Raw genomic sequence first — 25,510 nt, 5'->3', positions numbered from 1 at the left:
ATCTGAATGCATTGTTCGAACATCGTATCTTGGCTCGATACCTAATGTCTGTGACCTTGTATCAATTTCTCCTAACCCTGTTTTTTCTAGTTACAATCGGATTTCGTTCAAAAACACAGACCGACTCGCACACAATTGTTCCACGAACACAATGTCCTACCTCATTGTCAAACTTTGGTGACCCTTTGTTCATTAGTGATGTGTTGATGAAGCTTCATGAAACAGTGTCATGTTGTTTAGAGGTCAGTAGGTGGCGCCATCAGTTTAAAAAATGATGTTTCATTAGAACAGTTGTTCAAAAACAAAGGAAAATAGTGCAGAGACCGCCATCTAGTGGACTCTGAAAATAATGACACTGCTTCTTGAAGCTTCATTAGACCAAAACTATTATTTAGTCATTTTGAGTCCACGTAGACTTTTAGGTCCGTTTACCGACCGGTGATACGTTATCAGCCACAAGCACAGATTTCCAAATTCTCTTGACCCTACGAGCACAAAAGGTTTCATTTACAGCCTCCTTAACTTTATCGTCGGGTTCCTTTTTCTCCGTCCTCCACCATATACTCCACTCACCGCGGTTTTATTTCAAGTTGACAACGCTGTTGCCATGGAAACCTAGAACACCTTCTAAAAATCTTCTCCCTCCACCGGCTCTGGATCTTGTCCCGGGTACGTCGAGACCCGTCATCACGGGCGACGGTCGAACGCCGGCTCGTCGTCGTGCGAACATGTAGCAAAACGTCCACTTCTAAACCTTACTAGCCTAATAAGCTATAAAAAAAAAGAGTGTAAATAGAGTCTGAACTTTAACCTCACCACAGTTTTATGTGGGACTGCGAGCAGAAGAGTGTGAAGTGGATCCTTCATGCCGTCCGTGCCGCTCTTCGCTCCAAGTGTGCGGGCACAACTTGTCGGCAAATCGATGCCAAAGCTTTTTTCTACCATTGACGTGATCACTTCTGAGGGAGTGAGCGCGTCGACGCCTTTTTTCGTTTCCATGTAGATTAGCTTTTTTTTTTTTCCTCCTGCAACATGGATCATTTCTACCACTCGTGTCGGGATTAACTACACGACTCGCAACTGAACTAGTAAACATCGCGGGAAAGAGCTTTCGTTTCTTTCACATCTTTGCATAATGGAGGCTGTGATTAGCTTAGCTTTCGTTAGCTTTTTAAATGATAGTCTGAAGCATGACGTCCGGGGTTACTCTATAAAACCATAATAAGTTTAAAAGTATCACAATTGTAAGTATAAATCTGTACTAGAGATCTTTTTACAGTAACAATTTCTATTTTAGATGATGTCTTGCATAGAGTTACAAGCTAGCATACTCGTTTAAATCTCAATTTTTTACAAAATGTCCTTCACACTACAGTAAATTAGGTTTTAAAAAGTAAAAGTATAATTTGTGCATTTAGGAAAAAAAAGGGCAATTTGTTTTCAGTTTTCTTCTAATTATTTCTCATTAGTTGAAAAATATATTTATTGTTTTTGGGGGATTTTCTTTCAGTTTTTCATGCTATTGTCTTAGGAATTTTGGGGGGATATTTTCATGCTTATTTTCTCAAACAGATGAAAATGCCTGTATTATTTCATTCATTTTTTTGGTAGTTAGATTGTCGATAACTTAACCCTACCCCAAGTAACACATGATACACATAAACCGTTAAAATGATGTTGTTACCACTAAGTAAAGGGAATTGAAATGTAATGCTATACTTGCTATCTTAGCTAGTGGCTTGCTGTGCTAGCTACAGTCATTCAGAAGTGAGGTTTACTAGCCTGTAACAGGTTCCCTAAACCTCCTGCTAAATAACAAACTTGTAACCTCAAATGGACATTTTAATGACACTAAAAAATGACATTAAGATACAATTTATGGATGATGTCTAATGGAGTGAATCTTGTATGTTACGAGGTGAAACAATAATTTAAATGCCTTTTGAGGAAATAGTGATTTATGCCTTAGGAGGTTAAATTAGCTTAAGAGTGATTTTTGATTTTAATGCAAAGTGGAAATGGACCAGGTTTCATGGAGTGACCTCACTGAGCTACATAAGCTATGCTATGCTATCTAAGCTAGGCTAATGACCCTCCTGTGGAAGAATTTGGGTTTTGATTTTAGCGAAGCCAACAAGATCCAACAATCCACAAGGCTTTACCCATAATTCAAATGGAAACTACCCGTCATCCAGTCGAGCAAGACTAAGCTAAGCTAGGCTACGTAAGCTAAGCTAATGACCAACCCCCCCGGCGCCTGTTGTGTATAATCCATTTTTCACTCTTTCTCTGACACCAAGTGTATTTTTCCAAAAAAAGCTTCTTATTGAATTAAGAGAATCATCTTCTTCTACATGACGATGAGCTTCTCGACGGGGATTTTTCCAGCTGCATCTTTTCCTGATCTGCCGAAACAAACACAGACTGGCCGTGCTTCTCTGCATGTACCTCAACGGTGTCACCGCCCGACGCCCGGACAAGTTGCATGCACACGCCGCCGGACTGAGTGTTGTGACCCGTGACTGTACTCAACTGTATACTCGGCATGAAGTCCTGCAGGAGGTGGCGAGGGATGCGTAGGGAGTGCGAAAAACGTTGTGGTGTAATTATTTGTATTATAACTCCTCGTAGCTTTTTGTAACTCTGACCTGCAGCTTCCTCGAACCCCTTGGACGGGACAGCTCTCGCCAAAAAAAACAAACAAAAAAAACGTTGTGTTACCTCCACGTGTTCTTCGTCCTGAATGCCGTTTCGCTCCCGCGACACCGTCTCCTCACCGTCTCAGCTCGAAAGAAAAGGAAGTGACTCCTGCTGCTCCGCTCGCTCCTCCCGGCCCTGTGTGGTTCTATTTTGCATAATGTTGTTGTGCGGCGAGATTTATGACGGCTGTGAAAAAAACACTGAAAATGGATAGAAAAAAGCCTGGAAGTGTTCGATCTGTGTTCAACGACATGCTGCTTCGCTGCTTTGATAAAGAGATAAAACTGGATTCTTGTGTTTGTGTTTCCTTTAGATATCAACTAAAACTTAGATTAAGAAGTAGTAAAACAGTGTTTTAATAATAAAAAAGGCCATTAAATTAAACTAGGGATGGTCCTATTCCACTAGATGGCGGTCTCTGAACTATTTTCCTTTGTTCCAACTGTTCTAATGAAGCATCATTTTTAAACTGATGGCGCCACCTACAGACCTCTGAACAACATTAAACTGCTTCATGAAGCTTCATCAACACATCTCTTGATTAAACTATGGTATGATTTTTGGATATTTAGCGTCACATACTGAACGCTTCAACCCATCAATAGAAAAGGCTGGTAATGGGTAGATGAGGTATCATGATACAGTGTCTTCATTTTGAAAGGCCACTAGATGGCACTATATACAGTTAAACATATTTAGTGGATCAGATCAAGGGTTATATATCAGCAACAATTTCTTTTCTCATATTTAAATCTTCATTTCGATTGTTATTCAATTCATAAAATTCAATCCAATTTAAATCCCTTGTTGTTTCTTTTTTATATATATTATTAATAATTCTAAATAGAACATTTATTTTATTTACGGATTTTTTATAACACTTTTCAGGCAGCAGAAAACCATATGATAAATGTGTAAGAGATTGATTGCCAAATTGCTTATAGATTTTTAACAATAACACTTTATTTGTTTATATTAAACAATGTTTGTTGAACTATATATTCACCATACAGTCCAACTTTTATAAATCATAATAAACACCATTTTTCTGACATTATTCCGATTTTTATTTATTTATTATCAAGATTTTTGTATCTTGCATTTTTGATGGATTGTTTTTTCCCACATAGCTATCGACTTACATTCACATTTTTTACTTCTTTATCTCTCAGTCTCATCAGTTCACAATTATTTCATCACATAACTTATAAACAATACAAAGAGAGGCAGCAGTGAGAATATTTCCTCGCATTATGTTCATTTTCTCTTCCTGTTTTCATATAAGTTTCATTATTGATTAAATGTTATCCACGTAAGAGTATGTTTTCGATGTACCGAACCTATAGAAACTGTTGGTAGATATTTGGACACGAACAGGTCCATCCACCGTCCCTTCATCTCAGGCTTGCACTGGCGGATCCTGCAGGATATCGATATTCTTCTGCGTGTTCTCCAGAAGGGGGCGCCACCTGGGCGCCTCAATGACGTCGAGGAGAGCAGCCAGCTCCTCCTCCAGCTGCTCCACCGTCACCTCCACCTTCTGATGGAGAGACAACAGAGGTCAGATTATGGAGGGAGAATATTTGGACATCTCTATGAGATACTTTTTGAACCTCCCGGAGCCAAAGAATCACATTTAAGACAAGAATGTTTGAAATAATTGTGAAAAAAGTGATGAAAAAGACTGACCTTCTCCACCTGGTCCAGACGACTGTGGAAGCTGTTGTGATCCTGACACACACCTGAAGGCAGGGCTCGAGGTTCACGGTCCGACTCGTCTCCTTTAAAACACACAAAGTTTGTTTTTTGTGCAGAAAGTTCAAATCACATAAATCGAGCGAGCGCTGAGCACGAAACGATGTTGTTGAACATAAAACTGTCTGATGCTCCTTCTAGGACGTCGATCAACAGGAGACTTCTTCATCCCTCCAGCGCTTCCACGGCGACAAATGGACGAGCGACGACTGATCTCCCATCAAAACCAAATGAGTTTTTCCGCAGACGTCACGCAGACACACATCTTCCATCAGAAACTCAGTCGGACACTTTTTTAAAATCTCAGAAGATGATTCGCAGGGTTTTTCAATCAGAGCGACATCAAATCATGTGTCGGCATCAAACTGCCTCCTTATTTACGAGCACAAGTGCTTCCAAGAATGTGAAAGTATCTTTGGCTGAGCGGGAGAAAGAAAATTGTGGCCAGCAGCAGATCCGGTTACAAGAGGCGTCCTCGATGTTCCATGTTCTCAGAGACTGTTCTCTGGCTCTTACTCCAGGTGAACATGAGGAGCGTTTGTGCGTCCAGGAGTTTTGTGAGGTGTTCAACTGAGAAGTCACTGCAGGCCAGACTGGTCTTTGTTCCTTCACATTTCATTAATTATATATATACATATATAAATATACAAAAAAAATGAGGTATTTGGATGTTTTTAAGTGTCTCTTTGGACAGAGATGAAGACGAAGACAACTGAGCTCCAGTCGCTACATTAAAATGAACAAATGTTTTGGTCTATAACTCTAAAAACAGCAGATTACTCTGAAAATAATCCCAAACCCTTAGTCGACATGAGGGTGAGTAGAAAATGGGTGAAGTTGCGTGATGAAGTTTGACATTATACAGTAAAAAATAACACTGTATAAGAAAGAAAAAATGAGAAAAACAAGGTCCCAGCGAATCACAATGAGCGACAATCAGGAGATAGAACGTCCTTCTCAGCTGGCAGAAACCTTGAGTAGAACCAGAATCAGGGAGGGAGAAGGAGAGACAGGGAGATAAGAGAAATAAATAATAATCACTTGACTTTACAAAAAACAGATTTAAAGCAAAAAAAAACTAATAATTAATCCTATAATAAATCGTTCAAACAAGATTAACTCCCTCACAAACTCACTCTTAGTCATTTTTGTAAAACCGTTTCCATAAGACTTGTACTGTTGTTGTGTTATTTGGGCGTCACATCACAGCCAATCCTATGGGGCAATTAATGTTACTCTAAAGCTTTGTAAATGTGTGAAAGGATTATATCGAGTTACGCATTTGTGGATCAATGTTCAGATACACGTGTTTATTTGCAATTCCTTTCACGCCTTTACAAATCTTCAGCAACAGTAATAGCCCCGTACACAACAACACAAACACAACGCTTCTCCTGCCGCATGTTTTGTTTCATACTACTCCCCCCCCGAACCCCCCTTAACTTTGGTCCCATTCCTTGGATATGAAGTCACGCGGACCCTTCGCCCGGGTGGTCACGCTCGGGAGGATCTGGTCCGGATGTTTGTGTTGTGAGCAAACAAAGCTGCAGGCTCAGCAGGGATGAAGGTACGACTCCCCAAACTGTGTTGACTAAATATTAGATTAAGTGCCAGCAGAGCTGCCGGGAAAATTAGGAACATATGTGTCGGTGAACACACACACACACACACAGCTCCTCTGGTGATGTGTGTGTGTGTGCATGTGTGTGTGTGTGTGTGTGTGTGTGTGTGTGTGTGTGTTCACTAGCTAACATAAGAACCGACAGGTTTCTGGAAAGTCAAATGACGATGATCCTTACAGACTAAAAAAACCTCTCATCCCCTGAGCTGATTTTCCAGTTTAAACCTTTGACCCCTGACCTCCCACCCACCACCATCTTCGTACCTGCCAGTGCGCAGCCAATCAAGAAGAAGAAGAAGAGTCCCAGCGAGGAGAGAGGATTCATGTCGAGCAGCAGAAGTTCTCAAACTCTTCTTCTCGAACCTCGCTTCCCTGGTTCGTCCCCGTTTGCTAATGAAAACATTAAAACCAGAACCCCTCGGTATCTGAGGGGGGAGGTCCGATTCAGGGGGGGAAAAAAGGGGGTTGGACCCTGCTGAAGACCCTCCGCCACCAACTGCTTCTTCAGCAGACGAGCTTGTTCAACTTCAACTTGAGTCCAGAGAAGTGATTTTGACTGTAAATCTTTGGGCTTGTTGTTCTGTTCTGTGAGTGAATAAATGCAAAAAAAAAATATTTAACCCTTTATTGACAGGATTTTTTTTTACATTTTTGAAAATAAAAGTTTCAATTTCAATTATGTGTAGGATTTTGAATGAAATGAAACAATACAGTTGAAGAGAATTGAGGTCAATGAGAGGGAGTGAGACAAATACAAAACTCCTGTTGGTAAAAACACATATTTATTGAGTAATAACGTGATTGTATTTGAGGTAGAAAAGTATTTTACAGTGTCACAAATGCATAGAAATATAAGAACTCCAACAGAGTTTTTAGTAGTTTTGGTCTGATGAAGCTTCATTAAACAGTGTCATTATCTTCAGAGTCCACTAGATGGTGGTCTCTGCACTATTTCCCTTGGTTTTGAACAACAAGTTCTAATGAAACATGATTTTTAAACTGGTGGCGCCACCTACTGACCTCTAAACAACATGACACTGTTTCATGAAGCTTCATCAATACATCACTACCAATCACACCACAAGTATGGAATGGAAGTAAATAATTTATAAACTATTATAGACTATTATACAGAAAATAAGAGATTAAAAAAAGGATAGTTGCTGCCTTAAGGTGGCGCTGTAGCAAATGGGTCAAGCTCATTCTTCTGCGTCAGTGAATGATGAAAACACAGCTCAGTACTGAGTTTCTCACCCACATCCTCACATGTGAAAAGGAAAAAGAAACAAGTGCCTAAATAACACCAGCATTTCTGGTCAGCAGGAAGTCAGAATCGATGGAGCCGCAGAGAATAACCTTTTCCATCCCATTGATTGGTTCCTGCTAGTCTCACTCAGATGACTTCTGGCTGTGTTTTTCACTAAGTGAACACACACACACACACACACACACACACAGAGTGAGGCTGTGACGTGGTTATCTTCTATAAGCCAGACTGTCATCGTCTGGACAACTAAGCAGATCTTCGTGTTAAGAAGCAAAACTGAGTGAAGGTGGAGATCAGGACGTGTGACATTTACAGTCCTGAAAGGAAGTGTGTGAAAACATCAGTTAAAAATCTATAACAAAGATGAGTCAGAGCTGTGTTGTTTTTCAGGTCAACAACTGACATTTTCTGCATTTTTAACCGGTATTTTTTAACGCTCACGTTAGTTTTATTTAGTTAGTTTTGACTTGGATTTACAGTCACGCCATTATTTACTTCCATTTTAAGACATATTCATACATTTAGATTACAAATATATATAAATGATGACTGTCAAACATATTCGTATTTGACCAACGATTGACGTTTTTAGGGGCTTGAGAGAGCGACTGGAGGGGCCTGAGAGAGCAGATACCCGTCTGCAAAATAGAGGCTTGAGAAAGTGGCTTGAGAGGCCTGAGACAGCAGATACCCGTCTGCAAAGTTGAGGCTTGAGAAAGTGGCTTGAGAGGCCTGAGACAGCAGATGGCTGTCTGCAAAGTAGAGGATGGAGAAAGTGGCTTGAGAGGCCTGAGACAGCAGATACCCATCTGCAAAGTAGGGGCTTCAGAGAGCGGGTGGAGGGGCATCAGATTGCAGCTGTGCAACTAGACTGTTGTGCATATATTTAGATGAAACCTTTGTAAGTATCAATGCTCTGTAGCTACAATACTAAGAATTGCATGAACTTTGGCCAAAATGACAAACTCAGAAACTGGATTTTAGTCACACCAACTTTGACTCACGGCATATCGTTTTTAAAAGGGAATTATACGTAATTTTACAATTTTAAAACAAACGTTAAAGCTAAAACATAGAGTTAGCTTGAAAGCTAGCATGTCTCTAACATCCAATTCACATGAAAAACAGCTAAAACTTGTTGGCGACTCCTGCTTCGGGACATCGAAAATTCTTCAGTTACCTGAATTCCTGTTTCCTCTGGCACTGGACGATGAGTGTTCAGATCAAGAGCGGCGCAAAAGGTGATTAACGGCGAGGACAAGCCTTGAGACACGTTGAAAGTCAAAGAAAAACTACAATAATACATACTTTAACAAGAATATTATATCTCACAGGGCTGTATATTTGCATTTCCTTCCTGACTTGACAATAGTAAACATTGCAAATATTTATTTATTTCAGGATTACTTGAGGTTTCATAAAAAGAAAGTGATAGATTGATAGAAAGATTCAGACCCTAAAGTGCCTCAGTGGGCGAACGCCATCTGTCGGGCGTGACAGTCTTGTCATTGGTGCGGTGACCGCGCTTGAGGGGGGGTCACCTTCTCTATTTCTGTTGCTCGCCATCATGGCCGCCAGCCGTGGTCATCAGTAACTCTGGCGATCAATCATCGAGTGCCTGTCAACCGCCTCGCGATGACGCGCCGCGGGGTCCCAGATAATTCCATAACAACTCACGAGTGTGTGTGTGAGTGTGCGTTTGTATGTCAGCGACTGAACGCAGATGATCGTAAACGAGACCTGATGATGAATCCTGACCTTTGACCTTCTGATCCATCAGGTGGCTTCACCTCAACGCGCCCGAGGCGGTGCCAGAAAGTCAGTTTATCTCCGAGTCCGTCAGAACTTCCTGTCTGGTAATAGCGCTTCCTGTGTGGGTTTGCGTGTGCATGCCAACATATGTGAGTTGTGTATTTCTGAAAAATGTTTATGTTTGCAACATCAGAGGGAAGAATCAAGTAGCATATTTCAGATCTTATTAAATGAAATGCTAAAATGAATTGCTTTGAAAATAAGGGTGTAAAGTGTCTCTTTAAAAGGTCCAAAATTAAGAAAGAATCCACGGTTTAGTGTTTGTATGTATTGTTTTTTCAGCGCGGTTGTTACAGATGAAGCTTCATGAAGCAGTGTCATTATTTTCAGAGTCCACTAGATGGCGTCTCTGCACTATTTTCCTTTGTTTTGAACAACTGTTCTAACTAAACATCATTTTTAAACTGATGGCGCCACCTACTGACAACATGACACTGTTTCATGAAGCTTCATTCGTCCATGACTACTTACAGAGGGTTGAAATTAGCACCAATACAGTACATAAAACTAAACAAATAGATAGATCATATTTTCTTTCTTCTCATCATGTCTTGAGATTGTTTCACCCACTTTATCCAGAACTCCGGGGATTATCTCGGATTACGGCGGTAAATTTTAAGACTAGTGATGGTCTGATGAAGCTTCATAAAGCATTGTCAAGTTGTTTAGAGGTCAGTAGGTGGCGCCATCATTTTACAAATTATGTTTCATTAGAACAGTTGTTCAAAACAAAGGAAAATAGTTCAGAGACCGCCATCTAGTGGACTTTGAAAATAATGACACTGCTTCATGAAGCTTCATCAGACCATCACTACTTGCAATCATACTTGATTTGTGTCTAATCCCACCCAGGCACATGTCCGAGGTCAAGAGTTGCCGACCTCTAATCTGTAAACAATTTCCTCTCTTCTCACAGAGAGTCGCCTCCTCTCCGTTCTCTCCAGGTAAACCCTAAGTCTGGATCTATCTCCTGAGACTGTCTGATTAGCACTACGTCACAGAGCGGGGAACTAATCCAGGTCTGGGTCCAAGAATAGAGTCCCGGGGCCAGGACGGGTCCAGGCCAGAGAGACGCAAGAAGGGCCTGCGTACATGCGTCCATGTGCCCTTCGGGTAATCCCGTCTTAAGCAGCCTCTGAGCTGCTCTGCAGGGGAGGAAGTGGTGCAGTCGGACATTACACCGTGGGAGCGGCACCAGTGGGCGTCCCTCCGAAAACAGCCGGGAATCTTTGCTTTCATCGCGTTTTTTTTTTGGTCCATCATGAACTTTGCTGCTCAACTCTTCTACTCCTCCTACCTGAACGAGCGACTCGAGCGACTGTTTTCACCGAAACCTGCGATAAAAGGCAGCGTGGAGAATGACCCCTTCTGGCAGAGGTGAGGAATCACACCCTGTAGCTGAGAGCACCCTCAGAGTCAAACTTTGGCCAAAATGACAAACTCAGAAACTGGATTTGAGTCGCACCAACTTTCACTCACAACGTACAGTTTTTAAATGGGAATTATATGTAATTTTACCATTTTAACACAATTTTAAAGCAAAAAAAATAATTTTGGGTGAGTTAGCTTAAAAGCTAGCATATCGCTGACATCTAGTTCACGTAAAAAACAGCTAAAACTTGCCCTTTTTTCTGTGTTTTTTTGTTTCTGGTGAAATCTTTCCATCCAAAGTTATTAAACAAACAGTGACCACTCTGGGTCACTCAGTGTCCTTCAAGGTATCAATAAATTTTGCGACTCCTGCTTCAGGACATCGAAAAATTCTCACTAATTTAAGATTAAGACCCGTGTTACCTGAATTCCTGTTTCCTTTGGCACTGGATGATGAGTCTTCAGATCAAAAGCGGCGCTAAAGGTCAAAGTTTGATTAACGGCGAGGACGAGCCTTGAGACACGTTGAAAGTCAAAGAAAAAAAGATGTAAAATAACACATACTTTAACAAGAATATTATACCTCACAGGGCTGTTTACATGCATTTATTCTCATCTATTTTTATTCCCCTAGTTTTTTTTTGCATATGAAAGAAGGAGCATTTTTCTTTCTTTCATTTGTTTAATGTGACGAGTGCGACACAAAGAGTGTCGTGACTCCATCTTCTCTTGGAGCGTGTTGAATCAAGCGTGAAGGATGAGGTAGTATTGGATCAGGGGTGTGTAATTGTTGATGACTGACCATTCGGAAAATAACCATTAGAGACGTCGAAGAGGAAATGAACACACACAAGAGGAGACGGCGCCCCCTTGTGTTTCATTAGTGGAATTCTTTTTCACTCAAATGGCAAATATTCACTCGATAATTTTGCTTTGGATCTTCATAAACATGTATTCAAAAGTCGCCTGGAGATTAAGTGTAAATCTCTTCCCATCATCTTGTTATGCAGAGCGTGTTTCCACGACAACAGAACGTTTACATTTAGTCTTATTTTCACACGGCTATACTATTCATCTCTCCGTCCACTTTTAGCCCTGAAATCCCTTCTCTAAATGTCCTCATAAAAAAAACAAAGCCCATGAATCAAAGGTGGGTTTGGAGGACATTATCTGTCACCTTGAGTGAAAGCTGCACAGACATGGAAGGTGAATCCATTTATCTTTCTCTGGAGTCAGTGTTTGATGCTGTCAAGGTCATCGCAGATCCACATTTTAAGAGAAATGGTACTTTAAGAGCTCAGTATTCATGCTGTGCACAGTCATGTAGGTGTGAACATGTAAAGACCTTTGTTTCATTTTGTTTACTTTCACTTCGGGTTTTGGTTGCAGGTTTTGAAGCTTGATAGGTATAATTTTTTATCCTCATATTTCTGGATTAAATTTAACAAATAAGGTTTGAAATCATTTTAAAGAGAAAGAAAAATGTTGATACAACCACGGTAAAGTGGTGAAATAAGTTTCATTCCGTGTTTGTTTATTAGCTGATGCTAACTAGCGCTGGTTTCCTGAAGCAAGGTTTTGATTTTTTGAAACAGCGGGGATGAAAAAAAAAAAGTTTAGTCTAACAAACCTGATCTTGGAAATGTGCTGTATCTCCAAAATTAGATTTATCTGTTTAAGTTCATTGGTCTGAAGCTCTATGCGCTAACAAAAATCCAAACTCCAGTGAATTTAGCTAGTTGGCATCAGCTACTTAAAGAACAAGCCGCGAGCTCAAGCTAGATTGTTTTTATCTTCTAGCTAGCACTGGGTTGCTGCAACCAGGTTAGAGTAGCATGGATGACGAAAACGGTTTAATCCAATGAACCAAATCTGATCTGGAAAATGTGCTGATTCTCCAAATGTAGACTCATCAGTTTATGTTGTATAAACAGTTCTATATATACGAACACAAATCCCCACTCCAGCAAGTGCAGCTAGTTAGCATCAGCTACTTAACGAACAAGCTGCTAGCGCAAGCTAGATTGTTTTTATCTTCCCATTTCTGGATGAAACTTAATAAATTACATTTTAAATCATTTTTATTTATGAGAAAGAAAAACAATGTTATACAATCACAGTAAGGAGGTAAAATCTGTTTAATTTCAGCAACTCCTGCGTTATTAGCCGATGCTAACTAGCACTGGTTTGTGCCATTGTTTACTTTAATCCAATGAACCAAATCTGATGTGGAAACAGTGCTGATTCTTCTAATGTAAACCCATTAGTTTGAGTTAATTAAGATAAAGGTCTATGTAAATCTGTTAAGTTAAAATCTAGTTAGCATCGGCTACTTAACAAAAACGTAGCTACCGTAATCCAATTTAGTTTTTACCTTTATATCTATGGATGAAATTTCATTCTTTACGTTTTAGCGCTGGTTTTCTGAAGTAATGTTTTATTATTAATAGAAGCAGCGTTGACAAAAATGTTTAATCCAATGAACCGAACCTGTTAAAAAACTCCCAAATGTAAACTTATCAGTTTAACTTAGATCACTTGATGCTCTGTACTCATGCATCAAACTACCTCAGTTTTTACCTTAATATTTCTGGATGAAACTTCATGCATCAAATTCAAAATCTTTTCTATCTTTGAGAAGAGAAAAATAACAATTTAATAAAAGAACAGAGCAAGGGAAACAGACAGGGTCTTATGACGTGGTTCATGAGAAATAAGTTGGTCTATTTACTAGTGATGTGTTGATGAAGCTTCATGAAACAGTGTCATATTGTTTAGAGGTCAGTAGGTGGCGCCATCAGTTCAACTATGTTCTATAAAATGATGTTTCATTAGAACAGTTGTTCAAAACAAAGGGAAATAGTGCAGAGACGCCATCTAGTGGACTCTGAAAATAATGACACTGTTTCATGAAGCTTCATCAGACCATTACTAATATATACATTTAGTAGTGATTAGTTGATTATATACAACAACGTTCCTACAGATATACTACAGTTCACAGTACTGTAACTGGTTGTGATCAGTTGATGATGTTTCAATGTGTTTTTTCATTGTATTTAATTGTTATTTACTAAAATAGTGTGATGGGTTCAGAACTAAATGCCAACATCTGCTCAACAGGGACGAGCTGCGCCTCGGCCCTGAACTACAAGACGCCTTCCACAAAGTCGGGCCTTTCCAAAACGGCACCGCCGGACGGAGACCGACGCTCATCGAGCCGGAGAGGCTGAAGGACTTCGGTGAGGAGGAACTGTTGAACGGAGACGTGAAGACCCACGGGACCGTCGTCTCTCAACGGAAAGAGATCAAGGTCCAAGGTTGCCCGCCAAAGACCAGGCGGCTCAGTGAGTTCCGGGTCGTCCCGAGACCGCCCATCCAGTATCTGCGCTTTGAAGACATCAGCGCCGCCGCCTTCAGGATCCAGGCGGGGATTCAGAAGACGCCATGCACGGTAGATCGAATATATTTTATTAACAACACGAGAGTTTTAGGAACCGTCTCTGTCTTCTTCAGTACTCCAGGCTTTCCAAACAGTACGGAATGGAGATCTACTTGAAAAAGGAGCACCTGCACTATACCGGGTCTGTGAAGGAGCGAGGAGCTTTGTACCTGCTCACGTCCCTCACACAGGTAAAGAAAAGCCATTACGCCAGGTCAGGTGACTTGAGAAGCGGTCCTGACTGCCCTGGAGGGAAGTGATTATAATGTATGTTTGTTGTCCAGCCAATGTGACGGCTTGACTGACGAGGGATTCAATTCTCAGGTGGAAAAACTTCCCACTTCTTTATCCTCTTTGGCAAAGCCATTAAAGAAGCATGGATCCGCTTTAGGACAAAGTCCCGGGGATTATTCCCACTAGGGATGACAATGTTGGCAAGAGGTGCTTTGTAATGTGGACAAGCTCCTTCCGAGGCTTTTTGTTCTCCTACTTTTAGAGATGGTTCTAGAATCACCATGAGCACTGCAGGCTGAACCTTGAACCTTGAACCTTTCCTGTTTCTTCAGGACTAGTCAATAATAAAAAGAAGTTTTATCATTACAGCAGAAGGTTTGCTACTTGTTGCAGGTCCAAGGACAGAGATTCAGTTGCAGTATTGATTGGACCTTGCATTAGAAAACATTTATGACTGCCATGAATAATAAATGAAACTAGAACATTTGCATTTCCAGTAGAAAACGCAGCGTGAATGACGAATCTTTAAAACTGAAATGCTAGAAAGTATTGAATCAGTATTCAAGGTGGAATATGTGTGGAAGCAGTTGAAATGATGGCATAAAGAAGAAAGACAGAAAGAATGTGAAAAAGTTGAAATGAAGTGAAAAGGGTTAAGAAGATGAAAAGGAAGTAGAAGAACAAAAAAAATAATAATTTATAGTAGAAGTAGAAGGAGTACTAGTAAAAGTAGTAGAATAAGCAGTAGCTGAATTAGTAGTAGAAGAAGAAGAAGTGTTAAAAGTAGTAGTGGGAGTAGAAGAAGTAGTAGAAGCAGAAGTAGAATAAGTAGTGGGAGTAGTTGTAGAAGAATTAATAGTAGAAGTAGAAATAGAAGTAAAAGTAATAGAAGTAGAGTAAGTAGTAGGAGTAGTTGCTGAAGAATTAGTAGTAGAAGAATAATAAGTAGTAAAAGTAGTAGTGGGAGTAGAAGAAGTATTAGAAGTAGAATAAGTAGTAGGAGTAGTTGTAGAATAATTAGTAGAAGAAGTATAAAATAGAGAGAATAGAAAGTAGTAAAGGTAGTAGTGGGATTAGAAGAAGTAGTAGAAGTAGAAGTAGAAAAATTAGTATTAGAATTAGTAGCAGAAGTAGAAAAAGTAGTAGTAGAAGTACAAGGTGGGGCATTGGAAGAAGTAGTAGAATTAGTAATAGAAGTTATAGTAGAAGTATATTTAGTAAAAAACAGAAGTAATATTAATAGTAGTAAGTACACAAAAGTGTTTTTAAAGTTGAATGAAGTTTCTAGGTGTGAGTAGATGAATGTACCTGAAGGTCAAAGTAAAAAGAGTTGAAGCATGAGTTGAACATTTTTTCCATTCAAGTAAATGGGGGGGAAAAGGCTAGAAAAAGGGGAATAGAAGAAAGAGTTGAAGAGATAAAAGAAAGCTAGAAACATAATGATAAAAGTTTGCCTGGTTCAAATCATCTAGGAGGAGATGCCTTCAGCATTCACACAATACAACAAATTGTATCTTAGTTTCAGGTCTAAGGGACCAATTCCACTTCACTATTACTCAACCAAACACCATCATGTGATGCATCAGCAGTAGTCGCTCAGTAGTTTGCAGCTCAAGAAAACTATCTAGCAAAAATAAAAGTAGCTTCCTCAGAATGTAAATCGTGTTCTTAGAAGAACTTCTCCAAGTCTGATGAGCTAAAAAGCAGTTGGATCTTGTTCCAGGAGCAGCAAAGGAAAGGTGTGATCGTGGCCACCGACTGCAACTTCTCCCTGGCCGTGTCCCACCACGCCGTCGAGCTGAAGATCCCCGTCTTCGTGATCATGCCGTCCTGCTGCCCCTCGTCTCGCCTGAGGATCTACAGGGACTACGGTGCCATGGTCATCTCGTACGGGAGCGCCGGTCGCGACTCGCAGAACCACGCTCGCCACCTAGCCGAGGAGAACGGATACCTCTACCTGGAAGAGTCGGTTCCTCAACACAGAGGGTCCTTTAAAAAAACTTCTCTTCTTGACTCTTTATTTTTGAAATCCAGGGATGAAAGTCCATCGTACCTGGCCGGACTGGGAACGGTGGGGATGGAAATTTATGAACAAGTCCCTAAACTGGACGCGGTGGTGGTTCCGGCGGCCGGACAGTACGGCCTACTGGCCGGTACGGCAGCAGCGATCAAACACCTCAACTCCAAAATCCTTGTCATAGTAAGTGAAGCTCTGGTCCACAAGTGTGGGCAGCATCCAGCGAACGTATAGATGCTTCATTCTTGCTGTAGGTTGCGAATCCTTTAAATCCTGCTTGCTATCCTCCTCCCACGTCCCCCTGGTTTTCATCCAAACTTCTTTTTATTCTGTTTGGATTGTCATAGCGAGATGTTGCCAGAGTCCCTCGTCCTCTAATCTGCCCACGGCCAGCTTTGTTTTCGGAAGGAGGAAGACGGCGAAAACTGTTTTTCCCCAACCACGTGTTTTTTGGATTAACTGTGTCGGTGTTTCAGCAAACCTTTTTTAAACAAATATGTCAAACCGACCACGAAGCCATTTGGAGTGGCCCACAAGAGCTTGAAAAAACACTTAATTTTGACCCGAAACCACTTTTCACCAAAGCACGACGATAGTGTTCAAAATTGGCCTTCGACTAGCTGTTCCAAACTTGCAGATACTTTATATTTCTAAGATTAATCTGGGGAAGAACACTTCTGCAGAACAAGCAATTCAATGTAGCTCTAAACCACTGCCACAGTCTGCATGTGTATTTATTCAAATACCAAAAAAAACTACTTTATTGAGTTTTTTTGGAAACCTAAAAAAGAAAGTCCTCTTGGTGCTTTTCCATTATGGAAATGAATGCAAGCTCTGTCTCTGATCTACTGCCTGTCATGATCTATTAAACCAAATCCATAATTACAGAATAAAATACAACTTGACATATGTGTATATATATATATTTATATATATACATACAAGGCACAAGTATCTGTTTCGCCTTTTTGATCTGGTTACCAGCAATGGTCTGATGAAGCTTCATAAAACAGTGTCATTATTTTCAGAGTCCACCAGATGGCGTCTCTGCACTATTTTCATTTGTTTTGAACTTTTCTAATGAATTTTTACAAGTAATTGTAACATTGTAATATCAGTTTAGTGAAGGATCATTTTCTATATATATATATACAGTATATAAAAATGATCCTTCACTAAACTGATATTACAATATTCAGGAGATGATTTTATGTACAAGTTATAGTTTCTCTAACAGTTTTTCCAACAGCAATAATTCTCACATCTCTAACATGAAGTTTCCTTTAACAGGGAATTGAACCAGAAGGCTTCCCTCTGCTGCTACAGTCTCTGAAAACAGATGGTCCCGTCAAAGATGTTCACGGCAACCAGAATATCAAACTATATGGAGGTATCTTTTTTGTCAAGACATTATATATATATATTATAAATACATTATGTTTATCAGTAACGCGACCGTGTTCCCGTCTCAGATCTGGTGGAGCGTTCTCTCGGCGACAACACCTTCCATCTGGCAAAGACTCTGGTGGATAAAGTCATCTCCGTCAGGTACTGCTGACATGCTCCGGGAAAACACTAGAAACAGTAAGAACTGAAAACCTGTTGTCTGCGCAGCGAGGAGGACTCTCTGGTGGCGATGCTTCGGTTTCAGGAGTTCGAGCGCTCGACGGTGGACACCGAAGGAGCTCTGGGCCTGGCAGCCATCCTGGCGGGTCAGCTACCAGAACTGAAGGGGAAGAGGTGGGTTGACGTTTTATTGCATTTACCATGTCTATGATATGAGAAACTGACCAATAGTGGAACAAACAGTAGAAAAGGGAAAGCTGCACTTAGAGTACTTAATAGAAACAGGCCAATGAAGATGTGTGAGCAAGAATTAGAACTAACCCAGCGTCTGAGATCAACTGCATCGGATGAAAACAGAAACCAATGACATCTTTGCACCAAACTTCCTGAGTTACAAACCAGAGAAGCTGGAGACCTCAGCCTTTCAATGCAGCTGTAATGAGGCCATTTTTGTGGTAAACGATCAGAAACTATAGAATCATTTCCTGCGTTGGGATTATTATCCTACATAGGGATGGTTAGTACTCGTAGCTACAGCGGTTATGACAAAAATATATATGACCTAAAGGTTACTCAGACTTCAGTGCCTCATTTTTGGGAATCGTTTCAGTTTTTCATAGTTTTCTGAGATTTGAAATAATAAAGAGATGCATCTGATGCAAACACACAACAAAACCCGAAAATACAGAAATAGTTTGTTGGAATGTTAACTTATACGAGCAATAACAACAAACATAATATAATAATATAATCTGTATTTATTTATTCAATTTCCATTCCATTCCAACCCTTTAAATTTAGCCTTTTTGTTATAGTATCGGATAAAACCAAAGGATAGTTCATTATCAGTCATTCCTGGATGTAAGTTAAAAAATGCCAGAAGATCGTTCTTTTGGTTTTGCTCTATAAAAACAATGGTTTCAAAGCTTAATTTGGTCAATTTGAACAGTCACTGAATAAGTATTTCTGAAGGTATATTTTGGAGATCATTTGAGATGGCGTACTGTCGCGATGCCGAGTTGCTTGACGACATTTATTAAAACACGTTTAATGCTTGTATTTACCCAAAATTATTTTGTCAGGAAAAAAGACGGCAAAACTAAAACAAGGCACAAGCATCTGCTTTGCTTTTTGATCAGGTAACTAGTGATGGTCTTGATGAAGCTTCATGAAGCAGTGTCATTATTTTCAGAGTCCACTAGATGGCGTCTCTGCACTATTTTCCTTTGTTTTGAACAACTGTTCTAATGAAACATCATTTTTAAACTGATGGCGCCACCTACTGACCTCTAAACAACATGACACTGTTTCATGAAGCTTCATCAACACATCACTATCATGATGAGCTGGTACTAGTCTTGGTACCATCCATAGCCGTCGCACGCCTACGACAAATACATTTTCTAGATTTAACACTGTCTTGAATATGGGAAGGTGACTTCTTTATGTGCTGTAGAGTGGCGGTGGTGGTGAGCAGCGCCAACATGGACCTGGAGCTGGTGCGACAGTGCGTGGACCGCGCCTTGGTACTGGACGACCGGGTCAGCAAGTTCTCGGTGCAGCTCGGGGAATGGCCCGGAGACATGGCCAAGCTGCTGGACGTCTTGTCCAGAGAAGACATCAGGCGAGTGCACGGCCGCCGCCGTCCCCTCGTCGCAGTTTGAACTTTTCTCCTAAAACCGCCTCTCCTCGTCCTCAGGCTCTTAGACGTCTGCCACCGGAGACACAGTGACAGGGCTGACATTTTCAAGGCCAGGGTGAGTGATGTGAATCGGGAACATTTCCTTTTTTCACAGTCTCAACGCCGTAAAAACATCAGATAAAATCACAGCAACGGAAACAGTTTGTGTTATACAATATACTTTTGTTTTGAATACAAGTGGCGTTAATTCATGTCTAGAACTTTTTGTATTTATATCTAAGACATATTTTTAAGACATAGTTCACCCTTAAAATCAGATTATCAAGTTTTAGACACTAAGGCCTTTAAGACAACATGGATACTAGTGATGTGTTGATGAAGCTTCATGAAACAGTGTCATGTTGTTTAGAGGTCAGTAGGTGGCGCCATCAGTTTAAAAATGATGTGATGATTCATTAGAACAGTTGTTCAAAACGAAGGAAAATAGTGCAGAGACGCCATCTAGTGGACTCTGAAAATAATGACAATGCTTCATGAAGCTTCGTCACACCATCAGTAGTGGATACCATGGTAAAATATTTTCAAAATAAGAAAGCTGTGTTGATTTGTAACATGAATACAAGACAAAGATAGAAACCATCAACTTACCTTACCAAACTACCTTTTAACGTTTAGGCACCCGTGTTATCTGTAAAAAGTTTTGGGGCCACTGTGTGATGATACACAACTATCATACACTACAATTGTGATGTTCCGATGAAGCTCCATGAAACAGTGTCATGTTGTTTAGAGGTCAGTAGGTGGCGCCATCAGTTTAAAAATGATGTGATGATTCATTAGAACAGTTGTTCAAAACGAAGGAAAATAGTGCAGAGACGCCATCTAGTGGACTCTGAAAATAATGACAATGCTTCATGAAGCTTCGTCACACCATCAGTAGTGGATACCATGGTAAAATATTTTCAAAATAAGAAAGCTGTGTTGATTTGTAACATGAATACAAGACAAAGATAGAAACCATCAACTTACCTTACCAAACTACCTTTTAACGTTTAGGCACCCGTGTTATCTGTAAAAAGTTTTGGGGCCACTGTGTGATGATACACAACTATCATACACTACAATTGTGATGTTCCGATGAAGCTTCATGAAACAGTGTCATGTTGTTTAGAGGTCAGTAGGTGGCGCCATCCGTTTAAAAATAATGTTTCATTAGAACAGTTGTTCAAAACAAAGGAAAATAGTGCAGAGACGCCATCTAGTGGACTCTGAAAATAATGACACTGCTTCATGAAGCTTCATCAGACCATCACTAATATAAATTGTCATCATATCGATAAAATCTGTTTAATGAACAAATTTTGTCTTTTTGATCAAATAAATCCTTCCTTTGTAGGAAAAAAAATTGTTTTCCAAAACATACGTTAAAAAGTTTCTCCTAATCCTGAAAGTATTAAAAAATAATGGAACCATAAAGTGGCAGCAGCCGCTGGGATCTGGCACTGATGCGACATAACCGCGAAGCATCTGCTGGAAATGAGGATCAACTGAACGTGTAGACGAGTCTAATGAGGACAAAGCCTCGACTTCTGTGCCGTCACAACACCGACATTTATTCAGTCAGGAAGGTGAAAGGGTTTAGCTCATTAACTGTGTGTGTGTGTGTGTGTGTGTGTGTGTGTGTGTGTGTGTGTGTGTGTGTGTGTGTGTGTGTGTGTGTGTGTGTGTGTGTGTGTGTGTGTGTGTGTGTGTGTGTGTGTGTGTGTGTCGACAGGTGGAGTGTGTGGTGGAGACCAGGGACAAGACACAAAGTGCACATCTGCGGAAGATGCTGAGTGAGCGTTATCCATCTCTGCGCTGGCTGGACCGGTGATCATTGAAACACATGTTCATTTCAACACAAGAAGAAGAAAAAAAAAAAAAGCTTGTAAATACACAACTCTGACTGTTGCTACACACACACCCTCGCCAGCTTATAGAGCAGGTGTGAGGTGTGTGTTAACTCCGCTGCTGTTATAGTGTCATTACAGAGACGTGGAATTAAAGCATGAGGGCCCCGACTGCTCTTTAGCTGCTGAGATCACAGCCGTGAGAAGATCTTCTTTAGAGTGTGTTCAACTCTGAATTAGCATCAGGAAGAAAGTCTATATTTATTCATCCACACCACGAGATGATGCATGTTTATATATCTGCTCTGTTTGTACGGGTCAAGCTGCTAGAGTGAGCAAAACTATTCCCTCAATAAAATGATCCAAATACAGTTTGAATGGGAACCTTTCATTGACGGGTGAGGCGACACTGCCCCCTGCTGGGTGGCGAGGGGATTTTTCAGCCCTGAGGAAGAACAAATTCACTGTAACCAAGAAACAGCGTTTTTTTGGCCACTTTTTCAACCATTTTTAACAGGTCTAAAAATTATATATTTTCCCTCCGAAACACGCAGATGTTATCGGCCAGAATATTCAGGTTTTTAACAGATAAAGTCCAGGGAACGTTTGAGATTCATTTATGCATCGTGTTCTTATGTATAAATTCCAGAATCATTTTTTTCTAACTTTAAATAAAGATGCTTGTAACAATGGTAACTATGCTGTAGTGACAACAATTAAACCACCAATTACATAAAAACTTAAACAATCATACAAATTCAATTAAATATAAGTATTCAATCGGAAACGTGTCTATTTAAAGCCTATTTTAATATATTATTTTCTTAAATGATGAAGGCATCTGAAGACCAGCTTCAAAAACATGAGCAGCAGGAAGTGAATGTTTGTAACTTGACTAGCTGAGAGCAGTTAAAAGTTTGTCGGTATAAACAATACATCAGTGGTAACGTTGTTCACACAGTTTCTCTGTGTGTGAATGACTGAATTCAATAATACAGGTGTTAGAAAATACTGATTTGGATATGTTTCTTTTTCTCATGGTTCTGTATTTATATTGGACGGCACTATATTGATTTATTTGGTTTACAATTTAATAATACATCTTTTTTTTTCATTTACAATCAACATGCAAATATTAAAGAAAGAAGAATTTTCTTGACATACCTACTAAATAGCTTTAAATCACATGTTCATCAATGAGGAACTTTGACCTCTGGACAGATGCACGTCTTCATCGAATTGAAAAAAACCTGCAGATTAAATGGGTAAAACTGCAGCTTGTTGTTGCTGAAAACCACTATAAAGTTTCCACAGTAGGATCTGGAGCTTATAATCCATGTGTTTGTGTCTTCTCATCTGGACTATTGTTTGTTTTCATGTCTAAACAAGAAGGATCTGTCTCGCCTGCAGTTGATACAAAACTCTGCAGCGAGAATTCTGACCTGCTCTAGTAGAAGAACTCACATTTCTCCGATCCTTGAATCTCTTCACTGGCTGCCAGTTTCTTTCAGGATCAACTTTAAAATTCTGGTTCTTACTTTCATATCTATTCATGGTCAGGCTCCTCCTTCTATCATGACTGTTGTGATTGTTTAAGCGTTTCGTGACCCTGGTCTCGAAAAGCGCTCTACAAATATTACTTACTTACAGTCCAACACTAAACCATGCATTTAATAAGAGCCTATATTTTACATCATGTGGCATAAAGTAATAGTTATCAGTAAAAAATAATGACAAGAACCGACAGGAAAAAGTAAGCAGTGAGATTTGTTGTCTTTAATGAAAGAACACATTTTTCCTGCAGGAAAGCTTCATGTATAGCTGAGTCTTCATGCTTGTGGTGTTTGTTTTATTTCTGCTTTTTGCCATCCGGGTAGAAATTAAAGAGGAGGCCGAGAGAGAAGTAGCCGAAAAGGAAAGTCTGGAAGAACCACAGGAAGCGCGCCCTGCTGGTCGTGACGCCTTTTTCACTGCAGAAACAAGAAGAAAAGAGAATAATTGACCCAATAATTCTGGAAAATGTGTACTTTTCAAAAGTTTAAAGATGATGGTAAATACTCAAAATTGCGCTTATTTCTTCAAAAGGACAACATGGAAATTTAAAAATACATTCTTTGCAAATGTTTTGAAGTAAAAATGATGATGACGGTAAGTGTGGAAGGATCCTCACGTGCACACTCGCAGCGATAGTAGAGCTTCTGTGATGTGAACCCCTAAGAGGAACCACCAGCTGTTGAAGGAAAGGAGATTCGATCAGACGTCACCACTACACAAATACAACAACATCATTGAGAGCAATAAAGTGTCATGAAGTCTTTCAGAATGCAGACAGAAAAGCTTGTGTGAACGAGTCAAAACCAGTCTGAGCGCAAAACCTGCAATTACTAAAGAATCTCTGAAATATGTACATAAGTAAAAATCGGAACCTCAAACCAGTTTTAGGAGCTTCGGTTCAGACATACATTTCAGGAAAAAAAAACTACTTACAAGTGAGCCGGTCCTGCACTGTTGCTGTCGATCAGGCCCTGGCAGAATCCGCCGAAGGGCCCGAGGTACGAGAGGGGAAGCAGATCTGGGTTAAAGGCCAGCAACTGCATCCAAGAAAGAAAATGAAAAACACAAATGAACCTCAAATTTGTGGTATTTGAATGAAATAATTATAAAGATGAACCAAATAAATACTTTTTAAGCATGACAACAAAGACATGATGATAAAATAAATATTGCCTTAATGGAAAAAAACTTTAATATTCAAATGTTACATTCAGAGGCAGATGTAAGTGTAAGTTATCATCTAATAAAAACTTGGTTTTGTTTAAAAAATAAATATCTAAACTCACAAGCTAGAGAATATGTGGGCATGCGAGAACGTACCTATGTAGGAGACAACACTTGTGTGTACATGTAAATGATATGAAACCAAATCAAAGGAAAATTAAATGTGGAGTTCCACAAGGATCAGTACTGGGAACATTTTAATTGAAAAAAAAATTGTATATGTGACGTATGATACCAAATGGGAATTGGAAAACAGAACAAATATATTTTTTTTAGATAAAAACAAACAATCCCTGAACAGAAAAAGCATCATATTTTGAAACATAAAATCATAAAAATTAAAAGGATTATTAGGGTTAAGTGGAAAAACACAGTAGCAGGTTTCTGAGGTACATTCTTGAGCTTTATCTTGGATGAAAATAAATCAGAGAAAAGGCAGATAAATGTAGTTCTTGAATGAAAGAGTCATGGAATATTTGACAAGACTTACGGTAAAGAATCCATCGAAGGGGATTCCTGCCAGCCAAGTGAAGAAACCTGCCAGTTGAAAAAAGTCGGAATGTGTCATGGTCGCCTCGGCTGCTTCAGACTGAGCTCCCGTCGACAAGAGTTGTTAAATGAGCAGGTAAGAGGGAGGAGAGCTGAGGTGCTTTATTATTTTACAACATTCCTCCTTTTTCGCCTAAGCCTAGGGGTCTCCAAACCGGTCCTCTGTCATGGTCGCCTCGGCTGCTTCAGCCTGAGCTCCCGTCGACAAGAGTTGGTAAATGAGCAGGTAAGAGGGAGGAGAGCTGAGGTGCTTTATTATTTTTACAACATTCCTCCTTTTTCGCCTAAGCCCAGGGGTCTCCAAACCGGTCCTCAAAGGGCCGGGATGGTGCAGTTACGACGGTATCAGCACCGAAGACGTGTCAACGTCACTAACTGAAAATGCACCTGTTGTATATACCGTATATATATATACAGTATATATATATACTGTGTATATATATATATATATATATATATATAACTTCTTTTTACAGATTCCAAGATGGCGGCCGTTTAGCGTAGAAAGTGTCCATCAATCCATACTCAGTTTTGTGAGCGTTTTAGTACAACAATTTAGTGTGCATGGCGAACTACATTTCGCATACTAAGAATTGAGACGCACTTATGCACTAAAAATACTAAGTTTAAGTACGCAAGTGTGCGATTTCAGACACAGCTTTGGTCTGAGGCCTGAAACTATTTCTGTTCGTATAACCAGATGTGCATGTTTTATTTGAACACTGAGCCGTTGACGTGTGGCTGACGATGGTGCAAAGATTTTTAAAGGATCTGAAAGTTTGTAGCTCCCTCTGCTGGAGCATGCGTGAACTGCGTCACTGAAATAAATACTATTATTTTCTTCCCCACGCAAGATAGGTGAAGCTT

At 40.0% G+C, this 25,510-nt stretch overlaps 2 protein-coding genes and 1 long non-coding RNA gene across 4 annotated transcripts; 1 reads left to right on the top strand and 2 right to left on the bottom strand.

Moving 5' to 3' along the window:
• Positions 1 to 3,764: 3,764 nt before the first annotated feature.
• On the bottom strand, positions 3,765 to 6,462 carry LOC148069184 (uncharacterized). Of its 2 annotated transcripts, XR_015713014.1 has the most exons (4): positions 6,341 to 6,462; positions 4,390 to 4,481; positions 4,090 to 4,240; positions 3,765 to 4,047 (listed from the first exon to the last, which is right to left on the bottom strand). It is a non-coding gene; the product is annotated as an uncharacterized LOC148069184 (long non-coding RNA). The 2 variants fall into 2 exon arrangements; XR_015713013.1 differs by having other exon boundaries at positions 3,765 to 4,240.
• A 3,949-nt stretch (positions 6,463 to 10,411) lies between these two features.
• LOC148069183 (uncharacterized) lies at positions 10,412 to 21,328 on the top strand. The gene is made up of 11 exons (XM_087802614.1): positions 10,412 to 10,532; positions 13,650 to 13,980; positions 14,043 to 14,159; positions 15,926 to 16,167; positions 16,237 to 16,402; positions 17,510 to 17,609; positions 17,692 to 17,767; positions 17,834 to 17,959; positions 19,242 to 19,409; positions 19,485 to 19,542; positions 21,202 to 21,328. The coding sequence occupies exons 1-11, from the start codon at positions 10,417 to 10,419 to the stop codon at positions 21,298 to 21,300; spliced, it is 1,599 nt and encodes a 532-aa protein (XP_087658740.1). The 5' UTR covers positions 10,412 to 10,416; the 3' UTR covers positions 21,301 to 21,328.
• A 1,837-nt stretch (positions 21,329 to 23,165) lies between these two features.
• On the bottom strand, positions 23,166 to 24,662 carry LOC148069182 (transmembrane protein 254-like). The gene is made up of 4 exons (XM_087803211.1): positions 24,585 to 24,662; positions 23,804 to 23,907; positions 23,487 to 23,546; positions 23,166 to 23,286 (listed from the first exon to the last, which is right to left on the bottom strand). Exons 1-4 carry the CDS (start codon positions 24,660 to 24,662, stop codon positions 23,166 to 23,168), a joined length of 363 nt encoding a protein of 120 aa, XP_087659337.1.
• Between the last annotated feature and the right edge of the window lie 848 nt (positions 24,663 to 25,510).

This window comes from Callionymus lyra, chromosome 11 (assembly GCF_982586985.1).
Source record: "Callionymus lyra chromosome 11, fCalLyr1.hap1.1, whole genome shotgun sequence".
Classification (NCBI taxonomy): Eukaryota; Metazoa; Chordata; class Actinopteri; order Syngnathiformes; family Callionymidae; genus Callionymus; species Callionymus lyra.
This window is presented reverse-complemented; position numbering and strand designations above follow the sequence as displayed.

Excerpts from the sequence above, each read along its gene's own strand:
- LOC148069183 (XM_087802614.1), top strand. The coding sequence starts at position 10,417 with ATGAACTTTGCTGCTCAACTCTTCTACTCCTCCTACCTGAACGAGCGA. Across the intron at positions 14,160-15,925 it reads TGCTCACGTCCCTCACACAG|GAGCAGCAAAGGAAAGGTGT; the intron begins GTAAAGAAAAGC and ends ATCTTGTTCCAG. Across the intron at positions 16,403-17,509 it reads ACTCCAAAATCCTTGTCATA|GGAATTGAACCAGAAGGCTT; the intron begins GTAAGTGAAGCT and ends TTCCTTTAACAG.
- LOC148069182 (XM_087803211.1), bottom strand. The coding sequence starts at position 24,662 with ATGACACATTCCGACTTTTTTCAACTGGCAGGTTTCTTCACTTGGCTG. Across the intron at positions 23,908-24,584 it reads CCTTCGATGGATTCTTTACC|TTGCTGGCCTTTAACCCAGA; the intron begins GTAAGTCTTGTC and ends TCTTGGATGCAG. Across the intron at positions 23,547-23,803 it reads AGTGCAGGACCGGCTCACTT|CTGGTGGTTCCTCTTAGGGG; the intron begins GTAAGTAGTTTT and ends TTCCTTCAACAG.